The sequence below is a fragment of the Medicago truncatula genome, chromosome 4 (genome assembly GCF_003473485.1).
Source record: "Medicago truncatula cultivar Jemalong A17 chromosome 4, MtrunA17r5.0-ANR, whole genome shotgun sequence".
NCBI lineage: Eukaryota > Viridiplantae > Streptophyta > Magnoliopsida > Fabales > Fabaceae > Medicago > Medicago truncatula.
Genome location: NC_053045.1, coordinates 2,832,712 through 2,851,951, shown reverse-complemented (window position 1 = coordinate 2,851,951; position 19,240 = coordinate 2,832,712). Strand labels below are relative to the sequence as shown.

Below are 19,240 nucleotides of genomic sequence, written 5' to 3'. Positions count from 1 at the left end.
TATATAAATAAATACTACACATCACATATATCACATTTATTAATTAAAAACACACAAAAGACTCTAACTAATTCTAAAAATAATAAAATAACGACTAGGGCATTACATACTCTGTTTTAGTTTACTTGTGGAACATTCTAGTGATTGTTTAGATTTTAAGTCGAATGTAAATTATAAATAGAGTAGCTGGCCATCACAAATATTCATCTTTTCTTGGAATGCAATATGTGACAATTGTCTTTCTAATAAAAGTTCACCTTTACTTTCTTGTTATTTACTTTTATGTTTTCTCTCTTCTTCTCTATGTCTACAATGAACGTTAGTGAGTAGACTTCTCTTTGTCTTGGGATTGTCGGATAAGTCTAAATGACATAATCCTAATCAAACCAAGCTCTAAGCCTTAATCTTATGTAACCCTAATTGCTTATCTAAATTCACCGCTTTAACATGGATCAACCATTATCAAACTGTGGAAATGAAAGTGGAGGGTTTGATAATTGTTTATCCATCATCTCAAATATCAATTCATAAAACGAAAGTGGAGCTTTGATATTCGAACAAGTGAATTTAGACAAGGATTTCAAAGGCAACGAAATAGTCTTTGAAATCTTTGAGACATATAGTTTCGATCTTCAAGGGAACTAATAATGATCAAATCAGCGAAATAGGCTTGATTGTTAGAGGAACCAAAATCTAATAGTAATCAAGTCAGCGAAATAGGCTTGGTTGCTAGAGGAACAAAAGAGAAACTGTCTTGATAAATTAGGTCTAACATAAAGTTATAAGCTTATAGTTTGGTTTGTGAATGACTTGTCATTTAGATGAACCGAAAATCTCAAGGCTTTTATCTTTTCTTTTATTACTTTCTTTTAATTAAAAATACAAACTTTTCTACCTTATAAACCTTCAGTCTAATCATTATTTAAAGTTAATTGAATTCCTAACTCTCTGTCGGAACGATACTCTATTTTTACTACTTCGGTAAGACCGTACACTTGCGGTTTTATCTCATCAACACCTTACGGGCAAATGTGCAATACACCATATAATGACGTGACGTGAATTAAATACACAAATATTCAATGATTGATCATTTAACTTCACCAGAAAAGTCATTTTCATGACTTCACCATAAAATTTTCCTTAAATTTAATGTTTTAGGTCATTAAAAAACTAATACATCACACAATCTAAGCCCAGACCCAACTCAATTAGAAGGTCGAAGGAGACATCGAACGTGTGGTGGTTACTTTTAGTGCGTCATCACCATTTTTACTAAGCTATGTGCCCTCCTCAAGGACACTAGCGTAGTGTACAATCTACTGGATATGAGACATAAATTTTTTCCAATTCACACTTCAACACTTATAAGCATGGAACAAATTTGTTAGTGTGATAATCTTGCACCATTTTACAACGTCACATCCAAGTAAAACTATTGAGCACATGGTATAAAAGATTGGTCTTTGTTGTCTTAGAGAAATTGTGTAGTTGAGGGAGCGAAATAAATATATTTTGTAATTTTAGAAAATAATCGACAATGTACTATTTTTCCTTCACTTGAATTTTTCTCACTACCAAGAATAGATTAATTGATCCAAGTGCTACAAGATTTGAACCCCTTGAAAAAGTGATCATGTGTTTGATTTATGACTCTTGCGTATGGAGAAAATTCGATTAGGAGGAGAATATTCATCTTATGTGTCTCATAGATTTTCAAACGAAAACTAATCACCATTAAATGATAGTGAAAATTTCGTACCAATAACCTAATAACAAAAAAAACAGAGAATATTTTCCCAATTTTTTCATAGTAACGTTTTAATAATTTCGATGGACTTCAAGGACAAAATGTTATGAATAATTTAGTTAGTTGATGTATATCTTTAGTTTTTCATATTCATATAATTCTTATTGTTAGAGTTGTCTTCAATAATACTCGTATTTTAGTGAATAAAAAGAATCAGGGGTTTAGTGAATATCACAAAACTTTTATGTTGTCTATTTTTTTTTTTTTTTTAAAATCTTATAACCTTCTTATTTATTTATTTATTTTGAAGGAATTTATTTATTTTATATTTTGTACAAAAATGTTTGTTTTTCCATTAACAAAAAAAAAAAAAAAAAGAATCCCTAAACCCCTAATTCTTGTATCTCTCGTCTCCTTCGAGTTTGTTTTCTTTCTTTTCTAACAAAACAGAGACTCTTCACTTCTCTTCTCCCGCCGCCACTCCCTGTCCGGTCCGCCGCACACACAGTTTACACCTTCACAGTTTACACCTTCAGGTTTGTTTTCCCTTTCTTCCTTGTTACTCCTCCATTCAACCTCTGTTCCAAACCTTTAGGCTCATTTTCGTGCTGGTTTAGGGTTTATGTGTTAATTAAGTTTCATTCCTCAATTGAAATAATCAAATTTTGATTTTGTTTTTTTTTTTAAGTTTCATTTCACTTCTGATTTCTTCTAGTTTGTGAGTGCTCAAGTGTTGAATTAAGTGTTTCTCATTTGCTTGGATTGACTTATTTCAGCTTATGGGAGAACTTACGAAAACAGCTTGCAACATTGTTCATAAGCTGTTTTTCAGCTTATTTTCATAAGTTCTCCGGGATAGTTAATGAAAACAACAAAAAAGTTTAACTTTATTTTATCTTTTGCTATATAAATAGCTTATCATTGTGTTATAAGCTGGAAATAAGTTGTTTATCCAAATAGGGCCTTTAATGATGCTTATGACTGTGAATATTATATGTGGAAAATGTTGAACGGTGCTTGGTGTTGAGCACTCTACTTCTTATTTTATTTATTTCATATCCGTGGGTCTGTTTGGATTGGCTTATTTTAGAGCTTATGCAAAGCAGCTTATGCACATAAATAAGTATTAGTGTATTATTTATAAGTTTGTTAAGGTAGTTAATGAAAAGACAACTTATGAATATACAATTTTCATTAGTAAGATCTTATGAATTAACATAAAAGCTTAATTATTTGCATATGCTCTTTTTCGTAAGCTCAATCCAAACAGGCCCTAAACCATGAGCTGGAGACTTCTGAATTGGATCTTAGGTCCGGTTTTTAAGTCGTTGAACTAAACACATTTTTTAACAATCAAAATCCTCAAACCCTTAACAATAGAAACCCTAAAACAACAAAACTGAGCAGCTCCACGAAATCAAAGCAAGCTTTGCCCTTGTTGTATTGTATATCAAAAACAACTTGGATTAGAGTTTCACCGTTGAAAATTTCTACTGCCCGGAAAATGCAACTGGACTTCTTCTGTGTCTGAAACAGTGTGAAAGTCGTCGAAGATTTCCTTTTTGCGTATCTTTTATTGGTATCTCTATATTTGTAGTTAACTGAACAAAGAGATTTTTATGTAGTTTGTTAAAATATTTGAACTCGTGTACATTTTGTGTTGTTATTTAGTTTTGCCATGTCAAATAGACAGAGCCTTTTTTGTTATGTAATCTATGTGCTGTTAAAGTTGATAAATTACCATAAGCTTTACTCTTTATTTTATGTGGATCCCATTTTCTTTTTTATATGGTGGTTGGCAAGGAATGTTGAGTTGAAATCTTTGAACTTTTATAGTTCTGTGGTCTATTATATTGGTTTTTATCAATTTGTTGTAAATTTGTAATAGTTGAACTTTTAAGTGATTTGCTATTGTTATTTTATGATTGAGTGACCCAATTGGGCTCTTGGTTTGGATTGATAACTAAAAAGTGATTATCTTTACATAGTACTGACAAAGTCTAATATCCGATTTAGGTGATTTTGGTACCTCTTTGTTGTTTGAAGGTTAACTGAGATGGTGAAGGGTAAGTTAAAGGAACCTGTTCTTACGGCGTTCACACCTAATGGTGACTATGCAGCTATTCTGTCTGCAAATGGGACGGCAAAAGTAAGCATTGCCTTCATCTCCCTTTCTGCATTTGATGTCCGGTAGTTCTCATGAGCCATTTATGTTAGGATAAGTGTCTTATCTAATTTTGGTTCAATTTTTTCAATCATAATTGTTAACTCTTACTTTGGCATGATTTCATTTAGCTTCTAGTTTATAGTAGCTTCTTAGTTAAAGCATGTTTATAGTTCTTTACTTGATGAAAAGTCAATATAAGCTTAAATGTGTTTATGAAGTTAAATTAGAGAGGTTATGAAAAAGCTTAGTTTACTAGCCAATTTTTTCTTTTTACGAAAACTGTTGTTTAACAAATATTGCAAGGTTATTTGTATTTGTTTTTATCTAAGTGTTTGTTTATTGAGAAGTTTATCCAAACTGCTTCTTTGAATTTACAGTTCTTAAATAACTAACTCATACTCTGCCCGTTACTCTACAAATCTTATTCATATATGCTGAATACCAATTCAACTAAAATGATGTCAAATGAAATTTATAAATGACAGAATGTCAAACAATAGAATTCATATCCAATCTGACGATCAATTTGCATTACTGTTGCAAATAAAATTTTGTTGGATATTTGAATTCTACAATTGCGCTTCTTATAGTTCTTGTAATGTTGATGACAAAAATTCATCTTCTATTTTTCAGATTTGGAATACAAACAGTGGAGATTTGTTAGCAGAGTGGAAGCCATCAGATGGAGATCATGATATTCGTTATTCTTGCATTGCATGCAGTTTCACTGGGAAAAAGGTAGCGTGGAATTTTAAGAGAATATTTTACTCACTAATGCTTTAAAAGGCTTGATTCTTACTTTCTCCATTGTGTTGTGGGCTGTTTATTGTAATTAGCGTAAAAAAGGTAAGGGACCTTGCTTATTAGCTCTCGGAACGGAAGATGGAAAAGTTCTCGCTGTTGATGTTTCCACTGGTGAGAGGAAGTGGCCTACTAGTCATCCGATTCCCGGGTATTTTTGTCATTTGAATTTATTTATTTTAAATGAAAATTTTCGACATATTCATCTTACGAAGTGTCAAAACATTATTGCACCATTGAACAAAGTAAAACTATTCATTCAAATGACCGCTTTTTGGCTCCCTCTAATCTCCATGCATTGTATATTTAATAAAAGCAATCATTGTTTGATTATGTAAAAGTGTTAATTGACCTTGGTTATCTTGGAGAAACTTGAGCATTCTTTGGTATATTAAGCAAATATTAAATTTGTCATTGGACCCAAAAGACTTATAGTTGGTCTGAAAAAATCTCATGGGTGGGACCAAATATAAAATGTGAACCAATGTCTGGGTATTCATGCAGTCATGTTAATCCATTGCCTAAGAATTTTCCCTACCCTATGAAATGAAGCAATGTTTAATAAATTGCACTGGATGTTTTTCATGTTCACTACTACATTATGATTAAACATATTGATGTCATTTATGCCAACCCTTTCTTCAGTTTCATACACTGTCTTTGTTGGATAGTCTATGTAATTGTGAATGAGGGTATCAGTCAGTGTAACATGTTAGAAATACTGTACATTGGCTTAATTTTAGAATAAATTTTTGTATAGTTCATATTGGTTTATGGTGTGTATAGTACACACAGATAATGAAACAGAAACCTCCATCCCATATTTAAATATGCATCGATTTCCTTAATATTACCAGTTTCACAAGTGACATCCATATGTTGATTATGCTGCTGTAATATGATATTAAATGATAATCAATATCGGTATATAACTTGTTGTTCTTGCTCATCCATATGTATCATCATACAGTGGGATTTGCGGACTTTCATTTGCAAAAAAGGGACAGCTTCTTTGTGTTGTTGGACATGATGGGAAGGCATATGAGTTTAATTCCGAAACAGGAGAGCTTCTAAAGGAGTTTAAAATCTCAAAAAAGTCCATCTCTTCACTGGCTTTCTCACATGGTGTGTACTAAATTACTTTTGGATCTTGGTCCATCCTAACAATTAATCTTGTTACATGGTAGTTGACACTCGTCATTTTACTTTTTGTCCAGATGAAAAATATTTAGCTATTTTCAGCTCTAGACTACGAGTTATAAGTTGGGAAACTGGGAAAGAGGTTCTGAAGTGCCCTAATGATATGGTAAGCGTCACTACTTATTCTGGATATAAATATTTGTCTTTACAAACTCAAAGCATCATGATATTTTACTTTTATGCCTTAACAGGGAAATATACATCGTGTTTCCATATCCAATGATGCAAAATATTTAATTACATCAGATTCTGAGAGTAAACATCTTCAAGTTTGGAGGTGTGACTTAAGTTTAGGAACTGTGAGTAGTGGTCCAACACTACCCTTGAGGCATGCTCCATTGGTTCTTGATTGCCACTCCGGTGGCAATGAAAATGATTTAGTTGTCTCGGCAGTTACGTCTTCAGGTGGAACTTACATATGGAAGAATTTGAATGCCTCTTCTGAAGATCAAATACACCGAACTAAAATAACCTTGAAAACAGAAAAAGTTGAAAGTGATAAGGAAAATAGTGAAAGTTCAAAGAAAAGGTGCAGTTCCTTTATTGCATCCAAATTCCAATCCATGGGGGAAGACGGACAGATGCAAGCTTTGGTGACTTATGGCTCTGTAGATCATCCACAGTTTACAGTCTTAAATATTAGTGATTTAGGGGAGAATGTGGTCTTAACTGTGGGAGATGAGCTTGATTCCATTCAGAAGCAAGACAGCCTTTCCAAGAAAGGTCAGATATACTAAATATGTGTTTAGTTTTTCTTACACCCTCATTTTTAGTTCCTTTTAGGTAATTATTAGGTGATCTTGATTTATATGATGTTTTCAGAAAATACTTTTCCTGCCCTAGTGGGAGTTGTTTTTCAACTTCATAGATTGTTGATATGCTCATTTTTAGGATAGACGGGATATGATGTATAAATAAGAGAAATAAGGGTATAAAAATGTGTTATGCATGTTTAGAAAGTTTATGTGAAAAGAAAGATTCATTGTGAAGGGGAAACCCTTAAAGTAGAGATCCTATTCACAATCATGCATTCACATTGTCAATTTCTTTTCATGTTTTAATCAGTTTTCAACTCTTTTCTTTGAATAAAACATGAAATTCTATTTGGAATAAAAATGTCACAATTTTTTTAGTTGGGACACTCTTATTCCATTATAAGCTTGTTTATCTTTCACAAGTTCTTTAAACATTTAAAATCTTATCTCTGTCTGTCGCTTGGAACTAAAAGCAGCAGTAGAAAAGGAAAGCAAAAAGTCTAAGAAAAGACAAGCAACATCTGATCCTGATCTTCCAACCACAACTGACAAGGTGGATTTGGGTAAGAATTATAATATTTTAAATTGTTTGCTGGCACGAGCAAACTTTCTCCATCTTCTTTGGTTAGGTTATGTTTGTGTTTGGATCCCATTTTGTTGATCTTTTGCTCCCATTGAAATTGAGATTACTGTTTTACTGACAGCGGTTTGTCAACCTGAATTTTGAAAAGAACATATACCGTTAATGTATGTATGCTTTGCATGGAAAACTTTTGAACTCACTATAGTTATTTTAGGCTATAGCATTGAGTGCTATTAAGAATAAAAAAAAGGAAAAATAGCATTTTTGTTTCCATATAGTTTATGCTAAGGTGTGATAAATGTTAGTTTCCTTCAACTCATGATTAGCTTTAATAAGACAATTTGGTTTATGAAAATTGTTTCCCATTTGCATGTTGATTTATCTTCAAATGTACGTACCACTTTGGTATGATATCTTACAATCTGTACTATTATTTATTTTTTAATGGTAATTGAACCCTTGACTTCATCACTCCGCTCCAATTTATTTTTTGAATGTTAATTATTGGTGAAGTATTGATGGTATTTTTGGTACTGATATTTAATGTAGATCAATGTGAGGTTGTTGACGGAGTCCTTGATGATGATCCAAATGAGCAAACAATTGGGGAGAAACTGACTAATCTCAATTTACTGGATGAAAACAAATCCAAGAGTGACAAAGAGCAAGTTTCATCGAAGCCTCCAAGTGCAGATAGTGTAGATGTTTTGCTTAAGCAAGCATTGAATGCTGATGACCGTGCCCTTCTTCTGGATTGCTTGTACACGCAAGATGAGAAGGTTATATTTTTCTCCTGTGTACTGAACTGTGTTTATATTTGAATTGTAAATTGCCCACTTTCTCGATCACTTATTTGTATGCAACTCCTTTTGCAGGTTATTATGAACTCAGTTGCGCAATTGAACCCATCCAACGTCCTCAAACTTCTTAATTCTCTTATATCCATTATTGAATCTAGGTAATACATCATAACTATAATAAATTAATATATGTTTAGTATGCCAGACAGTGTTCCCATTGAGCATTTAACTTACTTGGCAGATGGTCTTCCATGAGTGGCCATTTCTAGATTGTTAATTTCTTTTTGTTCGTTTTCCATCTTGCTTGTAAGGGAGGGGGAAGGAGAAGATAAAAAAATTAATATAGCAGTCCATTGATTTTGGTAGAGAAAGCATGAGCAAAGAGATACTTGTTGGTCAGGAAATTTGTTGGTCAATATTTTGGTACTTGAGGATTATTAACAGAAAAAATGGTAGCATATTAGCATAACAAGTATCTTTTGCAGTACTTTAGCAGCAACTGAACAAAAGGTTATAATTAACCCCTGTATGTACTGTATCAAAACCTGTAGTACACAACTAATAAATTATAATATCCTAGTTATTTGCTCTTTCTTTTACAGGCGTGCAATTTTTACTACGGATGATTTATATATATTTTGAAGTTATTTTCTTTCTTTCTCATTTTAGGGGTGCAATTTTGGCATGTGCTCTTCCATGGCTGAAATGTCTACTCCTACAGCATGCAAGCGGAATAATGTCCCAGGAATCTTCTTTAAAAGTTTTGAACTCTTTGTATCAAGTGAGTTCTGCATGATGATTCTACTTGATTAGCACTTAATTTGTCATTTGATCTTGTCTTTTAAATTACCAATTATATGCATTTCATATCTTATTGTTGTGCTTAAGAAAAGCATTGTGTTTAACTGTAAACAAATCGAGCTGTTATGTGATATGCTACAATACAATATGACAACTTAAATCGAGCTTTTAGTCAATTGATTGAATTCTTCCTGTAAATATACAAGTATTGGGTAATTGGTAGTAATCTTAGGAGAATATATTGTTTAAGATCTGCTACAATACAATATGTCAGGGCATCACCATTGCACCACACTATTTTCATTTTCTTTATTATTTGTTTTTCTAATAATTAATGAGCTTGATTCAATTGTTCAACAAATTGGAGTAACAAAATCTCTCAAAAGTTTATTATTTGTGAAACGATCTTTGAACAATTGATCATTTATATCAACCAACTAATTCTTTCCTCTTTTGTATAATTATTGTGCAGCTGATTGAGTCTAGAGTCTCCACTTTTAAATCTGTCTTCCAACTCTCAAGTTTCTTAGACATCCTTTACACCGGGGTAAGCTTTCTTTCTGCTGTCTACAAATGTTTAGCATTGAGTTTATGACCGATTCACCTGTGTTTATGCATGGTTTCTTTTGAATAGGTGCTTGATGAGGAGGTAGATGAAGTTGAAACAGTGCCAATTATCTATGTGGACACGGATGATAGTGAAAGAGAATCCGAGGATGCCATGGACACCGACAAAGATAGCAAAGATGGGGAACTATCAGATGAAGCATTTGATAATCTAAGTGACGTTGAAGGTAGTGATGGTATGATGGAAGATTAATGATGTCGCCTGTACGTGTTTTTGGTTCTTTTCATAACATGTCATACCATTAAGTCCCAGCTATTAGCAATTGATAACATTGTAGTAGATCTTTGAAACATCATATACATTTGCTTGTCCACAAAGCATCACAGTTTTGCGAAATTGATACTAGTGTACTACATAGTCAATCAAGTATTATAACTTCTCAATACTCTTTTAAGTGATTTAAGTGATTGAATGAAAATGTTATCATGGAATTCATTTTTGTTTACTTTTTTTATTATCATTTTATAGAGTTGAAGAGAAAATTTGTTTGGGGAAGAAATTTATTCTTAAATAAAATGAAAAAAGTTGAACAAAATTTTATTGACTTTACATATTATGTTCTTGCTTATCCTAAATTGAGTGTAATAGACAACTACATAGAGATCAAGATTACTATTGTAAAATTGAAGTAATTATTTGAGGAAGAAATGAATCGATTTCTAATGAAATATTATTGTAAAATAAATTCATTGCATAGAGATCAAGATTACTATATACAATAATTTTTCTTTCGATGTTTTACCTAATGAATTGTTTATTGCATTAATTAAACTTTTATTTCATTTGAAAATTCTCCAACAATAGATAGATGTAAGTTTATAAAATTTTCTTCCAATATTTGTTTAAATTTCCAATATTTGTTTAAATTATGGATACAATTTTTTCCTAAAAGATAAAAGGTTGAAATAGTATTTATTAAATTAGGATGCATGTTTGAACCTGACATGCACCATGAATGCAACATATTCAAAATTTACTTTGTGGGTTATTGTTTTTTCGATCCACAATCCATGAATGATGAATCGATCGTCTATTATATGTTCATGGTTATGTTTTTTTTTTTTTTGTTACAAAATAGAAGTTATATTTTTGCACACTTTACATAAATTAATTATATAAATATATGTCAAGTATTGCCCCTTCAATATTATTTTTCTTACGCAAGATATATGATGAACAGAAAACCACTTATTTAAGGGATATTTTTTTTTTTTCCTGAAGGGATCATATCTCTTACCACTCATCTATAAATCCTTGGTAGATTTTTTTTTTCTTTTTTAGAGATTTAATTGTTGGTAGATTTTTTATTTTATTTAAGGAATTAATCATAAATAGATATATATCTATTATATCGAGTATGCAAAGTAAATATATGATACAATAATTTCCATAATCAAATAATAATAATAATAATAATAATACTTAAAAATAAATATTTTAGCTATTTATAGTACATATAAAAGGGATACATGATTTTTGGGTTGATTTTCATCGGATAACTGACATATGTGGCGAAATAGAAGTTATGTAAGGGATATATTTTTTTTTCCTTTTCTGAAGGGATCATATCTCTTACCACACATCTATAAATCCTCGGTAGATTTTTTTTTCCTTTTTTTAGAGATTTAATTGTTGGTAGATTTTTTTTTTATTTAAGGAATTAATCATAGATAAATATATATATCTATTATATCGAGTATGCAAAGTAAATATATGATACAATAATTTTCATAATCAAATAATAATAATAAAATCTAAAAATAAATATTTTAGCTATTTATAGTACATATAAAAGGGATACATGATTTTTGGGTCGATTTTTCACTTCCAACTATACCATTAAACAAAGTTTTCTACAAGAATATTATATTGTTGATGTCATTTAAAAAAATAAGAGTTATATTATATTTGGTATATTGGTTTCATTGAAAAATGTAAATATGGTTTGTTACAATATGCAAGTGTGAAGAATATATCTATATCTAAAATTTAAATTTTATAATAATAATAGGGAAGTTAGAGAGTAACAATTTATGATACCCGCATGAATGCAAAAAGAAGAAAGAAAAAAAAATACAAAATAATAAAAGAAGACCACCAAGACACCAAATAATTACCATTGTTGATGTTACTCGATCAATTTTAAAGTAGTAACTGATGTATTTTTTTTTAAGAGAACTAATGTAATTTGTAACTCATCGTATTTGTCATAAAATTATAGAATACTACAAAGTTTTATGTGATTATTTAGAAAACCTAATTATTTGATCGATTATAAATACATAAATTTAATGAGTTGAAATTTACAATTACCTTGTATTTTGACTGATTATGCATATAACTCTACTATACATTATTAAATTTTCTTTTTTGTTTTTGATTTCTTTTTGGTACATTTTGAACTTAATTTTTTTTTTTTCATCTTCATGCATCTTCAAATTATTTGTTCAAACTCTGACACCATGCACAAACGAAATAATTCCAATAATATAATTAAGAAATACACATTATTTTTAATTGGTCCAAAATTCTCATGGTTGACCCTGTATACACATGCATACATGTAAATGTATAGGTGTCCTTTGAAATCTTTAATATTGTACTGTAGGACTTTTTATTAAACCATATGAGATACTACCTCATGTCCTTATATATACAACTAGCTATGTTTTAGTTGCCAAAATATAAAAGGCCATCCAAAGAAACCCCATAATTTATATATTCACTTATTAATTTTCCTATACAAACTTAGCTGTAGGTTTCACTTATTCACAATTTAGTCTATAGTAAAAGAGTAATACCTCAACTTCGTCTTTGAATTTTAAAAAATCAGCCAAATTTATTCCTAAATTTTGCGAAATATCTATTTAGTCTTTGAATTTTAAAATGTCCATCAAAATGGTCCATCCGTCCATAAGTTCCATTAGTGATGATGATGTGTCATCTTGCATGCTGTGTTGTCCTGTACACGTGTCAAGAAGGCAGCCACGTGTACAAGGACTAATTTGATGGAAATGGTAAAAAATTGCAGTTTTAACTTTTCAGTGTCATTTTTTATGTGTTTCCAATTATACCCCTCTATGATAAGGATCGATTTGATACTTATTGTGATAATTTAAGGACTGATTTGATGGATAATATTATAATTTAAGGTATGATTTGATTGATTTTATTTTAGGGAATGAATACAAGGAGATATGACATGAGAGGACTGGTGATTTCAAATGACAAGCTTAAACAAACACCACTGAGGGGTCCTGCTCCAAAAAATCCAACTACTCCTAGAGTTATTTGAGTTCCAAATTCAAATTACGGGCCATCTGCTTCTACTCAACCCCAGGTTTATCCTAACTGTATATTTCCAAAGCAGTGATGCTTGTTTAAATTATGCTTTTGGACTAGTTTAATTAATGCTTTTTGGATATGTAATGACTTAAGAACATCAAATGACTTGATGGCTATGTAAGTTCTTTTTTTGGCCATGTAATGACTTATGAACATCAAATGTATGACTTATGATGGTATGCAAATGTCTGTCTTTTTACAATCAAAGTGTCTGTCTTTTACTTTTTACTTTGTTCAACAAATGTATGAACCAAGGATCACAATGATATATGTTGTGAAAATTCAAGGACTTATTTGATGATATTTTCACTAATTTGGGGATCGATATGATGGATAGACATACAATAGAAGGACCAATTTGATGGAAATTTTTTGACAGAAGGATTGAATTCATTCGTTGACAACCTCTTTTAATTACAACATTACAGAGACTTGGCACAATACAATAACATTTTAAACAACTTAATCAAACAAATTACTCCTATCAATATCTTAATCAACCTAAGCTGACTTCCTACACAATCAACTTTATCCATCAACCTTGCCCTCCAAACCTCTTCTCTGCCACTATCCTTTAGCTTCTCCATCAACCTTGCATTTCTTCCATGACCTGCATCATTGTTTTTAAAATAACCTAGTTCTTCAGCTTCATCAACCCAGACAAAAAATTGACAATTTTCACCGTCGTCCTATACAAAGAAAATTCAAAATCAGTACAATTTAAACAAACCATTCACACATCACATAATCATTGTTAAACAAACCTTTGGCAGAGGGAAGACATAAAAAGGCCTTCCTGGATTATTAACAATGTTGGCTTTTCTTACAACACAAATTCTATGACACCAACATTGAAGCATCTCACATCACGATTGTACATAGAGCTTGAAGATGAAGATGGACTGTTGTAGTTATTTTTGCCCATACGCCCACCACCCATCATTTCTGAACACCAAATCTTCAACAATTACCAGTGATTTTTGGACTTTGAATTGAATAAAAAAAATTAGGGTTTTAAGTTTTTTGAATTGGGGAAGAATTTTGTCATCAATTAATGGAAGAAATTTTGGAGATTTTGAACTCTAGGTGACAAATTATAACATTAGGGTTCCAAATTTATATATTTGGGGAAGAAAGAGCCGTTTGTGAGAAAGAGACGTTGGGGGAAAAAGATACATTGAGAATTTTGCAATTTTCTGTAAATCAATCAATTTGGTCCTTGCTAATTTCATCATTTTCAGCCAAATTAGTCCCGGTTTGCGTGGCATTTGACGTGGTAAGTCTTGTAAGCGATTAACGATGCACATCACCTCCCTTAACAGGCCAACTTAACGGATTGACTGATTTGATTGACATTTTAAAAATTCAGGGACTAAATAGATATTTTGCAAAATTTGTGGACGAATTTGGCTGATTTTTGAAAATTCAAGATGAAGTTGAGGTATTATTCCTTTTTTTTTTTTTTGTTGACAAAATTTAGAAATGATTCATATCGCTGAATTTTGAGATTTAGATTTTGCTAGTGTGTCAAAGTTAAGTATCAAAAGTGTGCTATAGGATCTACAACTCTCATTCATTGCAAATTGCAAGCTACAAAACTTACTTCAATGTAAGGTATCAGTTACAGTAAGTTATTCTTTGTCAGTGTTCTGAAGATTTCTTCACTGTAAGGTATCAGTTATCCTTGTCATATGAGCCCTCATTTCTGAAGTCAATTAATGGTAATTCTTCCTCATCTGCACTTACTTTTGATTCTACATCAGCAGTAGGTCCATAAGCCCAACTACATACTACATAATACAGTATATTAACACCACTCACTGTGGCAATAAGCCAATAGTACTTGTCGAAACGACCCTTGTTAATATTATCCGAAATCCATCCATCTTTTCCACCACTTGAGGTAACCCTTTCGACAATGCTGAATAAAAAAGAAGATATCACGTATCCTACGGCCATTCCTAGTCCGAAAAGTGATGAAGCAATGCTTGACATAGTCTTGGGAAATTCGGTGTAGTAGAACTCATTTTGGCCTATAACATTGAATGCTTCAGCTATTCCACCCAAGCAAAGTTGAGGAAAAAGCCACATTGCAGACATGTTCAACACTGAATGAGGATCATTACCATATCCTTCATTGATTGCTCTTCTTCGCCTTATAGTCTCGACAATTGATGCGGTTACCAAGTGGAGAAAAGAGAAAAACAATCCGAGTCCCATTCTTGTCTTGGCACTAATCCTAACCGGTTTTCCTCTGAGCTTCGAGGCTAGAGGAATAACGACACGGTCATAAAGTGCTATCCATATAAATATTGTAAATATCATGATTACACTAAGTGAACCGGCTGGAACTTCGAAGTTTCGGGTGATGTGTCTGTTCAGCGATTTCGCTTGCAGTAATCCAAATGAGCCTCCAATGTTAAGTGACATCAAGATACTTGTAGACCACAATGGAATAACTTTAATAATAGCTTTTAATTCTTCTACTTGATCAATTGTGCATAGACTCCAAGGATCTGAAGCTGATCCATCAGAGGTTAAGTCTTTTTCTGGACTTCTAATGAAGCAAGCTTTATTCAGAAACCTAGAAAACAAAGCATTACCACAAATTCAGTATATTAATACATAGATATTTTAACACACAATGACAACAAAAATCGGCAATAATTTGAATATCAACTTATCTAAATGTAGGGACTCTAATACTAATGTGAATATGCAAGTGATTCAACCTTATTTTATCAGTTGGAACAGTAAGTTCAGAATCCTTCATATGATGATACATTCCAGCCGAGTTCTTGGGGGGTAGTCGAATTTTCCTGTTCTTATAAGCCGCAACGGTCACTCGTACAAAGCCGGTAAACAAGGTGCTATTTGTTTTATTCTTTACATAAAGTGGAGAAGCAAGAAAAAAGAAGAAAGTGGAAAAGAACATAAGTGCTGCTGGAACACCAAAACCAAGTTTCCATCCAAGATGATCTTGGATATATACTATTCCTGTGAATGCAATTATGACAGAAATAGCCGAGGAAGCATAGTACCAACTGAAGAATATTTCCAAGGCCCTTTGGTTATCAGGATTGTCTTTTCTATTCACCTGGTCCGCGCCAAACGCTATGGAGCATTGAAGGCCACCATTTCCAATGGACATAAGAGCAAGGGAAGAAATCAGCATTGCCATTTGCGCAGTTGTTGCAGATATGCATTTTTCAGTTGCAGGAATACAAGGAGGAGGTCTTGCTTGTGGGATCATGGCTGTTAGCCACAAGAGTATCATTCCCTGTTACCAAAAGGAAGATCATGATCTTGAGGTGTTTGGAAGAGCATATTTTCAGCCTAACTATGATGTAAGCATTCATATGAGTCTTTGGGCGAGCTTATAAAAATAAGTTATGAAGTATTCATAGACTATTTTAAGCATATTTTCATAAGCTCCTTGTAATAGCTTGCTGAAACAGTTTATACAGAGTTTATGCAGAGTTCTACGATAACCTACTATTAAATAAGCTCTTATGCGATTAACTCTTGTTAAACAATAACTACTCTAAGATCATCACCTAAATGTGTCATTCTTATTTGATTCATAGAGGGAGAGGGGAGGGATTTCAATAGAGAAGGAATAGTCTGTTTGGTTTTGCGTCCAATATCAAATTAAACGCACATCTATTTGAAATTATAATTACTTGTTTCAGGAAATCACGGCCAATTTAGTACCGAGTCGTGAGAATGAAAAATAAAGCGCACAACCAAACATATGCGAAGACTAATTTACTTTTAATTTTAACATCCTCATTGATCTTCATCTAATATTTAAGTCAACATATTTAAAATATCTTAAACACACCTCGTCTCCCCTCAAAATATCTCAATATTAGAGCGAAGTCAAAATTGAGTGAGGGTAGATGTTCCCTTCAAATCACTGAACAAAACAAAAAAGATTCATTGAAAATCTTCCTCTCCCATCCATTGAAAATGTTAATCTTGCCTTCAAAATAAAACATTTGGTGGACAAATGAGCTATGTAACACCGACAGTTCAGATTGAAGGTATGTTTGGTGTCTGACTTGCGTCAAACACCAACATGATACCAACACAATATAGTTTCATGGAATGCGTTCCATTTTCTCAAATTATTATGTGTCTACGTGTCAATCTCGTATCCAGTGTCAGTATCGTCTCCAGTGCTATATAAAAAATGAATCAAAATATCTGTCCTACTTATCTTCTCCACACAGATTATTCACATGATTATGATGTCAAAAAAATGAAGGTCTACTTACAATGAAAGTGATGATAGAACCTAAACCAACAGCAAGAAACCGACCAAGATGAGAATCAGCAACGAAAGCACCAATAAGAGGCATGAAATTGGTGGTTGCAACAGATAAAAGGAGTATATGATTAGCTTTGGATAAATGAAGATTATAACTCCCCATCAAATAAAGTATCATGTTTGGCAATAATCCTAATGTTGCAACTCTAGCAAGTGATTCATTTGCTGCAATTCACACACATTAATTACCACTTTGCATTAACATATCCAAATATATAAAACACTAATAAATTAATAATAGAGTTTAGTGATCCGGTAGTTATAATTTTTTGGTCAAGTAGCCTAGTGGCTAGAGCTCACACATTTAAATGTGGAGAAATGGGGTGTCCGGGATTCGAACCACAGCTCCTGCATATAATATGCAATATCCCTACCAAGCTAAGCTCACGGGGATCCGGCAGTTATGGTTGATCAAAAGTGTAAAGTTTCTTTACATTGAAATTAAATCAATATCAATAAATTAATTTCAACATAGAAAGAAATGAACCTATAATAAAAGGCATGGTAATGAAGCCACCCTTGTTATGTAATTGAGGTTGTGAAATGACGGTGTCTTTTTGCTGGGAATCCATTTTGGTATGAGGAGGTGAAGAAAGCTCTATTTCATTCTTCTCCATCTTTGAAAGAATGAAATTCCTTTGACTGAAGCTACAAGACAAATATGATTTAGTTAAGCAGAAAAGAAAGTTGATGTTCAACTTAATTCACATATCTATGTATGCAAAAAACATGGATGATAGAGTCATCAGAGTTTTAGATCTTCTCCTTTCTTAAAACAGTCAACACAAGACCATTCCTGTCTCACTGTTCTGTTCGGATCAATTTTTTTTTTTTCCTCTCGTGCTCCACGTGTGTACATAATTTTATTTTTGTAAGAGTCTGTTCAACATTTCTTAAATATATCAAAGCCCTTCTTGTGAATCCAAAAGATAACGTACAATTACTTGTTAATCAATTTACTTATTATTCTGTCATTTTGAGTAGGCAGAAAGGAAATATAATACAACATTTTACTTCATTTGAAAATACTGTTTGAGATTTGAAATCATTATGTATGATTTGATATTTTTACTTAATATGAATATGCTAAATGTCCCATGGAGAACAACGTTTGGTCAGTGCGCATGCTTCTACATATAAGTCGGATTAGTCATTCATCAGTGGTGGGTCGGAAACCGGTGCAAAAGTAAAAAAAAAAAGTTATGAATATTCTAAATGTGATTCTCTTTATTTCAGAAAAAGTAACTATAATATTGTTTAAATAAAGTCATATGAATACAATTTATACTCTCTTTTCCCCAAATTATGTGACGATTTAGACATTTCACACATATTAAGAAATGCAATTAATTTTGTATATGAAAGAGTTTTTTTTTTTTTTTGACAAGGATATGAAAGAGATTTTTTTTTGGTGATAGCAAGGATATGAAAGAGATATTATAAGTTATTTTACAAAATCGTCTTTAATAAATATAAAGAAAAAAATAAATTAAAGAATTAAAAAAAAAGAGAACAATAAATAGTTAAAGGTAAAGTTGAAAAAGTAAAATTAATGTTTCATTGGTATTATAAAATTACTTATACTTTGTGAAATTTTTTTTTTCCAAAGCAACTTATAATTTTGGGATGGAGAGAGTATGTGTGTATAGGGCCAACTATGAGAATTATGAACCAATTAGTATAATGATGTATTTCTTAATTATATTATTAGAGTTATTTCGTTTGTGTACGGTGTCAGAGTTTGAACAAATAATTTGAAGATGCATGAAGATAAAAAATTTAAGTTGAAAATGTTTCAACAAAATCAAAAATAAAAAATCAAAAAGAAAATTCAATAATGCATAATAGCATTAGTAGAACTACATGTACAATAATTAAGTTGTTTGGGCTTTAGTGGCAAGGAGCTTTTTCCAAAGACGTACTCGGAGAATATCAGATTCGATTTTCAGGGGAAACAACACTTGACCACTACATATGTCTCTACACATGAGCCGAATTAGTCGTCCACCTTTTGTGGGTTGGAAACCGGTGCGAAAGAAAAAAAAAAAAAAAAAACTACATGTATAGTATGGCAAAA

At 31.8% G+C, this 19,240-nt stretch overlaps 2 protein-coding genes across 5 annotated transcripts; one reads left to right on the top strand and one right to left on the bottom strand.

The window, feature by feature from the left end:
* The first annotated feature begins 2,133 nt into the window (after nt 1-2,133).
* LOC25491339 (WD repeat-containing protein 43) lies at nt 2,134-9,912 on the top strand. Of its 4 annotated transcripts, none has more exons than XM_039833398.1 (13): nt 2,134-2,286; nt 3,767-3,899; nt 4,551-4,655; nt 4,754-4,869; nt 5,689-5,843; nt 5,936-6,024; nt 6,110-6,641; nt 7,153-7,236; nt 7,806-8,035; nt 8,132-8,214; nt 8,726-8,837; nt 9,330-9,404; nt 9,492-9,912. In XM_039833398.1, exons 2-13 carry the CDS (start codon nt 3,807-3,809, stop codon nt 9,675-9,677), a joined length of 1,860 nt encoding a protein of 619 aa, XP_039689332.1. In that variant the 5' UTR covers nt 2,134-2,286; nt 3,767-3,806; the 3' UTR covers nt 9,678-9,912. The 4 variants fall into 4 exon arrangements, with proteins under 4 accessions (XP_039689332.1, XP_013454685.1, XP_024638403.1 ...); XM_013599231.3 differs by having other exon boundaries at nt 7,150-7,236; XM_024782635.2 differs by having other exon boundaries at nt 7,147-7,236.
* A 4,451-nt stretch (nt 9,913-14,363) lies between these two features.
* Nucleotides 14,364-18,024, bottom strand: LOC25491338 (protein NRT1/ PTR FAMILY 1.2). Its single transcript, XM_013599230.3, has 4 exons — nt 17,651-18,024; nt 17,111-17,328; nt 15,563-16,110; nt 14,364-15,414 (listed from the first exon to the last, which is right to left on the bottom strand). Exons 1-4 carry the CDS (start codon nt 17,778-17,780, stop codon nt 14,505-14,507), a joined length of 1,806 nt encoding a protein of 601 aa, XP_013454684.1. The 5' UTR covers nt 17,781-18,024; the 3' UTR covers nt 14,364-14,504.
* Nucleotides 18,025-19,240: the final 1,216 nt, after the last annotated feature.

Excerpts from the sequence above, each read along its gene's own strand:
- LOC25491339 (XM_024782635.2), top strand. The coding sequence starts at position 3,807 with ATGGTGAAGGGTAAGTTAAAGGAACCTGTTCTTACGGCGTTCACACCT. Across the intron at positions 3,900-4,550 it reads CTGCAAATGGGACGGCAAAA|ATTTGGAATACAAACAGTGG; the intron begins GTAAGCATTGCC and ends TCTATTTTTCAG. Across the intron at positions 4,656-4,753 it reads GCAGTTTCACTGGGAAAAAG|CGTAAAAAAGGTAAGGGACC; the intron begins GTAGCGTGGAAT and ends TATTGTAATTAG.
- LOC25491338 (XM_013599230.3), bottom strand. The coding sequence starts at position 17,780 with ATGGAGAAGAATGAAATAGAGCTTTCTTCACCTCCTCATACCAAAATG. Across the intron at positions 17,329-17,650 it reads TACCATGCCTTTTATTATAG|CAAATGAATCACTTGCTAGA; the intron begins GTTCATTTCTTT and ends TGTGAATTGCAG. Across the intron at positions 16,111-17,110 it reads GTTCTATCATCACTTTCATT|GGAATGATACTCTTGTGGCT; the intron begins GTAAGTAGACCT and ends TTTTGGTAACAG.